Source organism: Solea solea, chromosome 16, assembly GCF_958295425.1.
Source record: "Solea solea chromosome 16, fSolSol10.1, whole genome shotgun sequence".
Taxonomy (NCBI): domain Eukaryota; kingdom Metazoa; phylum Chordata; class Actinopteri; order Pleuronectiformes; family Soleidae; genus Solea; species Solea solea.
This window is the reverse complement of record NC_081149.1, coordinates 16,070,035-16,078,997: the sequence shown is the minus strand read 5'-3', so window position 1 is coordinate 16,078,997 and position 8,963 is coordinate 16,070,035. Positions and strand designations below refer to the sequence as shown.

The following is an 8,963-nucleotide window of genomic DNA, read 5'->3' as shown; positions in this document are numbered from 1 at the left end:
TTGTACATTTCAGAGCAAAAAATTGCTGTTTTCATACTGTGTATGTGTGTGGTTACATTAAGGGAGACAGAAAGTCATTTGCATAAGAACATTTTGCATTATACCAGTGATATTGTGTACGAGTCCTTTTACAAGATTGGTTGTGTCGAGGTCTAAGACTTGCATAGTTAAGTACCTTTAAAAAGATAGTGACTCAATAACAACATTTAGTTCATCCTAAGTTTTCTTTCTCGAAGCTGTTTTGTTATCTCCTGTCCGTGCAATATTACGGCTCTGCAATTAAAAAAAAAGTTTGTGATATATCCTTGACTAAGATGTAGATTTTACAAACCTCATTTTCGGAAAAGTCGGGACGCTTTCTGAAAGTGCAATAACATCTGTAGATTTGTCTTCACTTGAACTTTCTCCGAACAGTAAAATTACTAACGATTGCTGTTCGGGAAGTTTCCTCAATGAGCAGGTTAACTGATAAGTGAAGTTATAAAATTGGCTATAAAAAGGATCATCTGCTTGGTCTCTGAAAGCAAGGATGGGTCGTCGTGGTTCACCATTTTGTGCCGAACTTTGAGAGAGCGGTGACAGTCGGTTCAAAGACACTGAGATTGCAAACAATTTAGTTCAGAAAAGAGTCAGAGCAAACCTTGATTAAAACCTTTTTTTTTAAGTGTTTCAGGCATCAATTTCTAAATGTGTTTATTCTTAACTCATAGAAGTAAGTTTGTCCCTCTGTGACCTAAATCAAAGCTCATGTAAATTAATAAATGACAGATTTGAGTCATTATTGCATTATTTTTGTTTTTAGAAAGTGGTCCAACTTTTCTGGAAATGGGGTTTAGGAAGAACACTTGAAAACCTAAAATAGATGTTTATTTCAAATATATCTACATGCAGTTGGTGGCTTGGAAGAACATCAAAAAGCATTTTTCTTAGTTAAAATGTTTGTTATTTTCCTAAGCAGCCCACCACTCTGAATGTAATATAAGTTCATTACTTACTAAGTGTAGCTTATTTTCCCAAGTAAATAATCAATTAATTTACTGTATTGTGTTTATACTTCTACTTCAACTGATTTTTTTTTTTTTTACCATGTCATTTGTAACTGTAAGAAATTTCTATCCGTATATGTTACTGATATTGAACGATACCTCGACCTCAATGGACTTGTACATAAGACATAATGTCAGCAGGAGGTTGGCACGTATGACTTGAGATACACATTTGCTCTAAGAATCCTGTTATTTATGTATTTAGTACTAATAACTGGTTTGTGGAAGTGGGATTTTGTGGAACTCAGAGCGGGCAGTGTGCAATATGTGAACGTTTAGCTATATTCTGCTATAATACACATTAAACTGTAACAGAGTTATCTTTTGTTTGCACTGTTCAGCATGAGAGAGTAAATGTAATGAAAACATATGCTACTATATATATACAGTATATATATATATATATATACACACATATAAAGCACTTTTGTGTGTCACTCAGATACTAATTTGACTGTGTTACACTGCACAGACTGAGAGAACAGCCTTGTCATTACATGTAGAGCAGGAGATTCAGTATTTTTCATAGATTTCCAACTAATTAAATGACATACCAGCTTACCAGTGCTTTGTAAAAGTTAGTCTCCAAGTGATCTTTTAAAGTGCTAAGCTTAGATTTCTCTTTGTCCAGGTTATTTTTCATAAATTCAAATTGTTGTCTATTTAAGACCAATAAAGTGGTACGTCTGTATTTTGCATTGTGTCCTAGTGATACTGACAAATATACAGCTGTATGAAATCGATCTCTGTGTGTTTTTGAAATATTATGGTGTGTACTGAGAGAACTAGAACTGCATACACTAGTATATTATTGACAGTGCAGAGGTAATCTCACCTCTAAGGCCCTGTGTGTGTGTCTACATTCCCTTTAACTCACATCATGTTCTTTACAGCTTTCTTATAACTGCTGTTAACACACCTGCAATTGCTGCGATATCTCATAATAATTTGTTCTCGTGAGATAAGTCTTTATCTAAATCGGTGTATTTCTACTCTGCTAACTTCGATTATGTCACGTCTTACATTCTCTTGTTGTGTAATTAGGAACTTAAAGTAACTCCGCAGTCATTCAGCTCCTCCGACGGGGGTGGTGTGTTGTGCATATACTTACTGAAGAGTAATAAATCCCTTACATTTTAACCAAACCTTCTCACGCCTGTGTGTGGTGCAAGTGGAGTTTGATCTTTTGGTGAGTGAAAGAAACCTTGTGACATACGCAAGCTTCCTGGGATCATCGTCACATTATTTGTGACGCCCATATATTAGGGAAAACAACACAGGACAGTGCAGCTGTGGAAGGATACTCAGTGTGGCCACTTGCAAAAAAGGTGAGTTTGTTTCCTTCTTATAACAACACAGTTCCATCTCTGAAAACCACCTAATCGGTAGCTACTGGACTTGTGGACGTTTCACCTCTTATCCAAGAGGCGTCTTCAGAACTGAGAGGTGAAATGTCTTTAAGAACGTCCAGTTGTTACTTATTCAGTGACCTTTGGAAAACCAGGACGTGGATGAATGATCGACGCAGACACAAACATTTCCATCCAATGCAGAGCCGGATACTGAGCTGTATATAAACTGCAGTAAAATTCCAATACGCCTATCATTTCAAATGTATTATTATGTCTTCTTTGTACTGCATTTTTCCCCTTGCTGTAATCATTCAGCAGCCTGAGATACACAAATCAAATCATTTTAGTCCAGCATTCCCACTTGTGTGTTAGCACTCTTTCGTATCTGAGCACTGGAACAGATCTTCACACTACAAGATATGTCAACCTGTCCTTAGGGTATTTAAAGTAAAACCTTGCAAGTTTCCAGTGTCTCATCACAGACACATCATTTGCATTCTAGTATTATGTATCATTGTATTTTTACTTGGCCTTTCTGCCAAGAGATGTTAAATGCCTTACTGGGCATCAATTACAGTAATTACAAGTGCAGTTAATTCCGTTTCCGAATCAAATTTGATCCTTAAGAATTTATTCATTTCTTGGTGTCTAGATGTTTGACCTTACCACAGGATATCAATGGACCAATACGACTCAGTCTCCATCGCCCTCTCCTGGGGCAAGACCCACTCTGGTCCCTGTGGATATAGTCGTGCTGGTGATCTACTTCCTGCTGGTGCTGGCAGTGGGATTTTGGGTGAGTTATGAGGGGATAAGAGATAGGCCACTGCATCAGTATTGATGTCACACTCTTTTTATTTTTATTTATTTTTTTAATTATGTACCATTTGTTACATATGTGGTACTAAGTCTTGAATTAAGTACTTAAAAGCGATACTTGAGTAAAAGTACAAGTATCTTCACGGAAAATGACTTTGGTAGAAGCTGAAGTCACTTTTCATTAAAGCAGCTTATCAAGACTAGAAAAGCTCTATAAATACAGACCATTACCAACTCTTCTGATTGTATTTGGTAGTAACAAGTAACAAAGATAGAGGAAATGTAGTGGAATGAAAGTAAAAGTAGAGATACATGAATTGTGTACTTAAGTACAGTAGCGAAGTATTTGTACTTTGTTACATTAAAATACTGGTGATACTTACAATTTTAAGTATTTTACACCCAGCCCAGCAAACTTTTTGTTCATGTTAACATGCACTTTCACTGCATGTGGAATAAATGAACTTCCTGTTTGCTAGGTTTTTAAACAACTAACATAAATACAACAGAGAGATTCTATTATATGTTATGTGAAAACAGTGGTAAAAAGATTTTTACATGGATATTTTATTTGGCGAAACAATGACACGTTGCTCCACATAAGACACTGTTATACTTCCAGGAAAGTTTCTGTTACAAAAACATAAAGATTTTGGAAACATAACTTTCAGGGGGGGGGGGGGGTCTACATTCTCAATGACATTATCTAGGAAACCTGCTATGAATCATCATGTCTTCTTTTACATGCATCTCTAAGTGATTTTTAAAGCAAAACATGTTTTCTGTCAGTCTATGTGGAGAACAAAGCGCAGTACAGTGGATGGATACTTCCTGGCTGGGAAGAGCATGACCTGGTGGCCTGTGAGTTGAAAGAAAACACCCATAGACTGATAATTAGATTACAACAAATATACTAAAATCTTGGAAGTGAAGTATGGTTTTATCAGTAGAACCTTCACCTCTGATATTTCACATTTTAAAAGTGAGCTGGAGGACAAATTCTCTCTGATCCTGATTTTGACTCTCGTCTGTGTTTAGGTCGGTGCCTCCCTGTTTGCCAGTAACATTGGCAGTGGTCATTTTATTGGGATGGCAGGTTCAGGAGCTGCAGCAGGAATTGGGGCAATTGCATATGAATGGAATGTAAGAGGTTGCATATGGTCTCATTTTTGGATTATAAAAACAGTTATCTAACTCGGTTAGTTTATTTATTCAAGTGTGTTAACCAACAGGGTATGCTGATGGTACTGCTGCTGGGATGGCTCTTCCTGCCCATTTACATTGCCTCTGGGGTGAGGTGTCTGCATGCAAACAGAAAAATATTCCACACTAAACATGAACCCATGCATGACTGTCGTCCTTTTGTTTGTTCTGCTTCTTTTCCAGGTAACAACAATGCCAGAATACTTGCAAAGGAGATTTGGTGGGAGAAGAACACAGTTATTTATAGCTGTCCTGTCCTTGTTTATTTACATTTTCACAAAGATATCAGTATGCTTCCAATCCACAACAATCCTGCTTTCTGTTCCGATGTGTTCATGATTTTTGAAGCTTTTACACTTTCTTTTATCTGGTTTACTTTCCCACCATTTCTCTGGTACACATGGCCTCTTGTGTGTGTTTCTCTTCAGGTGGACATGTATGCTGGGGCTTTGTTTATACAGCTCGCTTTACAGTGGAATATCTACCTGGCTGTTTTGCTGCTGCTGACAATCACTGCCCTCTACACAGTAGCAGGTTAGAATGTTCCTTCCCTCGCCAACATAGAATCTCTCTCTCTCTCTCTGTGAGCTATAGCTATGAGGAGCACCGTGGACACTGTTGGATTTACTACATATGTTGTACGTTGTGTTTCAGGTGGCCTGGCTGCCGTCATCTACACGGATGCTGTGCAGACTGTTATCATGGTGATAGGAGCTCTCATCCTCATGGGTTACAGTAAGTAATGATCCACACATGGGAGTCTCTCCCATCAGCAGCACTGCACTCTCAATAAATGACCATGTTATGCCCTTGTGGAGGCTTTGCTGAGGTGGGAGGCTGGAATGCTCTGATGGAGGGATACATGCACGCCATACCATCCATCCGTGTGCCAAACTCGACCTGCGGCATCCCTCGACATGACGCATTCCACATATTCAGAGACCCAGTGAACTCTGACCTGCCTTGGCCTGGGGTCATCGTTGGCATGTCAATCCCCTCAATGTGGTACTGGTGTTCTGACCAGGTAAGAATCATAAAAAATGTATATTTTTCCGAAATAAAGCAACAAGAATGTAAAGGAATGTATTAAACCACAAGTTAACACCGCCTTTACTATATTTAGTGTGTAACTTTTCAAATATGAATGAATATATGTTACATTTAAACCCAAATGCCAAATGAGTTCACATAGTGCTGATTAAGCCATCAGCTCCACATGACTCTCTGTGTTTCTCAGTTTTGAATTGTTTTGTTTGAGTGTCTGTGGCGACATTACTGTGCTGCAATAGAATGTGATGCATTTAAATGCAAGGAAGTGCCCACAGAGTTCCTTAATAACCCTTCCGCCTCCTCTGCTCTTGGGCACACATATGTACATATAAAGTAAAGAAGCCGGGAATGTTTTGGTAATTACTCTGTCTTCCACAGGGGGGCCGCTAGAGGTTCCAGCACTTAACTCATTGCCACTGGGATTGGCATTACCAACACAGTTTTTCCTTTTTTTAATCTCTATATAGATGAAACTTTTCTTTTTTGTTGTTCTTCATTTTGCCCCAAATTTAGTACTGAAAAAATCACAATCATTACAGTTCAAATCCCTCATGTACAACATTAGTGTATTAATTAATGTTCCTGGTACTCTGCAGTGGAAATGCAGCTTTTACTTTTTGCTTAACAGCCGAACTACAGTCCAAACGTTGTGTTGTTTCTTTTTCCATTCTGATCTGAAACATATCTCTTCATAAAAAGGGATTATATGCAAACAAATATCTCCCAGTTACTCATTAACTAAAAGTTGCTGGTTGCTAACTGAGGGTGAGCTGTGTTTGTGTTTTTCTGCAGGTGATAGTGCAGCGCTCTCTTGCTGCGAAGACACTGACACATGCGAAGGGAGGCTCACTGCTGGCTGCTTATCTAAAGATTCTGCCTTTCTTTATTATTCTGCTGCCTGGCATGATCAGCAGGATACTCTTCACAGGTGTGACATGCATGCATTTTTCACTGAATTGGTTATTTATTTATGTAACTACGTATTACTTTATTGACCCCAGGTCTCTCTTGTATAATTTGAATCTCACTGTGATTTCCTTGTAAAATAACGTTTTAAGAATAGAAAATAAATGAAGTGTCCAGTTTGTCTTCATTAGAGAGTGCATGGTGGTGTAATGCTGATGCTGCAAATGTTTTACAATTTAATTTGTGACATTAAAATGGCTAAATGGTCAGTTAAACTGATATTTGAGTGTTAATTGTTGTGTTTTAGATGATGTGGCGTGTGCAGATCCTGACGTTTGCAATGAGATCTGTGGCAACCCAGTGGGTTGTACAGATACGGCCTATGCCAGACTGGTCATGGAACTGCTGCCTGCAGGTGAGACACTGCTATCCTCCTGTTACAGGTCATGCCCTGCCTTTTGCTCTCTTTGACCCCAGTTTGTGTGTGTGCGTGTGTTGTTCTTGCCCAGGATTGAGGGGTTTGATGATGGCAGTGATGATTGCTGCCCTCATGTCCTCGTTGACCTCCATCTTCAACAGCGCCAGCACCATTTTCACCATTGACCTATGGAAGACTTTTAGATCCCGTGCATCTGAGTGGGAGCTCATGATTGTGGGAAGGTACGTGAACACATCTGGACAAACATACAGTACATAACCGATGGGTCTAGTTGAAGCACAACCTATATCTGTGTGTACCACATAGTGAAGCAGCGTCTTGTTTGTTTCCGCTGAGGCCTTTAAACTTAAGACTTTTAATTTATAATCAACAACATGTCAGTCCCACTTGGACTGTTTACATTTATAATGTAACAATTCATTAAATGTGCTAGTGGGTCAAATCAATCCATCAACCCATCCATCTTCTATGGCTTATGTATATATATCTCTTTTCTTTGTATGTTAGTTGAGAAAAGAAAGTCAATACAAAGAATGGTTTGAGATTTTATGTTTCCGTGTGCACACCTGCAGGGTGTTTGTGCTGGTGCTGGTGGTTGTGTCGGTGCTGTGGATTCCTGTTGTTCAGGCCAGTCAGGGTGGGCAGCTCTTTATCTACATCCAGTCCATCAGCACCTACCTCCAGCCCCCAGTGTCCATCATCTTCCTCATGGGCTGCTTCTGGAAGAGGACTAACGAAAAGGTAAGGAGCGTATGAACAGTTGAACAGCATAGCTTCAGAGTCTGTCCTTGTCATTTTTGTCATGTGTAATGTTTAGATCTCTTGCACAGAATTAGTGTTGGGTCATGTGTGCGAGACAGCTGTGTCTGATTGTATAATACACTTTTATTTAAATGTGTAACTAATTCTAAGGGTTATTCAAATATGACCTAAATGCATCTGTGCCTGCGCTTGTCACTCTTCTCTCTCTCTATCAGGGTGCATTCTGGGGCCTCACTATCGGTCTGCCGGTGGGCTGCATCCGCATGGTGTTGGACTTCATTTACCCTGCGCCTCTTTGCAATGAGGAGGACATCAGGCCTGCTGTGATAAAAGACGTCCACTACCTCTACTTCTCCATGTTGCTGTCCTTTATCACTCTGATTGTGGTGGTCGTAGTCAGCCTGGCCACAGAGAAACCAAAGCCGGAGCAGGTGAAGTGACAGATCACAGATCTGTTTACATTACCTCACTTATTATCTTTCATATTTAGCATTCGCATTGATCATTAAGGGCTAAAGAAAGACCACTGCACAGCAACACAGGGATCTGCAGCAATACAACACCAGTGCGTCACACCTCAGGGTATTTTTAGGGCAAACTGATATTGGTTAACAGTAGGCTGATTATTTGAAAACTAATTTTCTTTTGACCTATTTTATGCTAGAGGCGACACCTATCATTACAAATTACAAACAAAAGTCAAACTAAATCTGTACAAGAGGACCAATCATTTGGAATCTGAATGCTCTACCATGCCTTTTTCCTCTTTACAGATCAGTCGCCTTACCTGGTACACAAGGTTTGACCCAGTGGAACCCAGGGAGCATGTGTGCACAGTGACAGGGAGCAGCAGGACCATAGACGTGATCACAGATGAGATGGGAGTTGAAGGGAAAGAGCAGCAGGACAGCAACAACGGAAAAACATGTCATCACAGGAAAGGTGGGACTCTTCTGTCTTCTTTGTCAGGTGTTTTTTTTTTTGAAAACTAGCAGTTTTAAACGTTTCCCCTCGCTTCCTTTGATTGTCTAGATTCTTCATCTTCTGTGTCCAGCGTCCAAAGCCAGTCCAGGCTGATATCTGCCTTCTACTGGCTGTGTGGGATGGAAAGACGGAGGGAAGGAGCGAACAATCCTGTGGTGACTCCTGCGCCCGAACAAAGCAGGAGCTGTTCTTTGCAAGAAAAGCCACGTCTGCGAATCATTGTCAACGTCAACCTCATCATTTGTCTCTCTGTTGCTGTCTTTATCATTGGCTACTGGGCATGAAGAGAAGGTAACAACACTTTTAATGGAGACGTGGGTGGTGAAACTGTAAAATACGATGCATCCACAGTGCGACAATTCACCTCAAATAAAGTACATCTTAAACATTAAACCATTACAT

General features: G+C 39.7%; 1 protein-coding gene across 1 annotated transcript; it reads left to right on the top strand.

Moving 5' to 3' along the window:
• Positions 1–15: 15 nt before the first annotated feature.
• Positions 16–8,954, top strand: slc5a11 (solute carrier family 5 member 11). The gene is made up of 16 exons (XM_058653925.1): positions 16–2,374; positions 3,051–3,194; positions 4,007–4,078; positions 4,256–4,360; positions 4,450–4,509; positions 4,604–4,708; positions 4,849–4,954; positions 5,075–5,155; positions 5,239–5,444; positions 6,263–6,398; positions 6,684–6,791; positions 6,886–7,036; positions 7,388–7,556; positions 7,793–8,008; positions 8,351–8,519; positions 8,610–8,954. The coding sequence occupies exons 2-16, from the start codon at positions 3,051–3,053 to the stop codon at positions 8,843–8,845; spliced, it is 2,064 nt and encodes a 687-aa protein (XP_058509908.1). The 5' UTR covers positions 16–2,374; the 3' UTR covers positions 8,846–8,954.
• Positions 8,955–8,963: the final 9 nt, after the last annotated feature.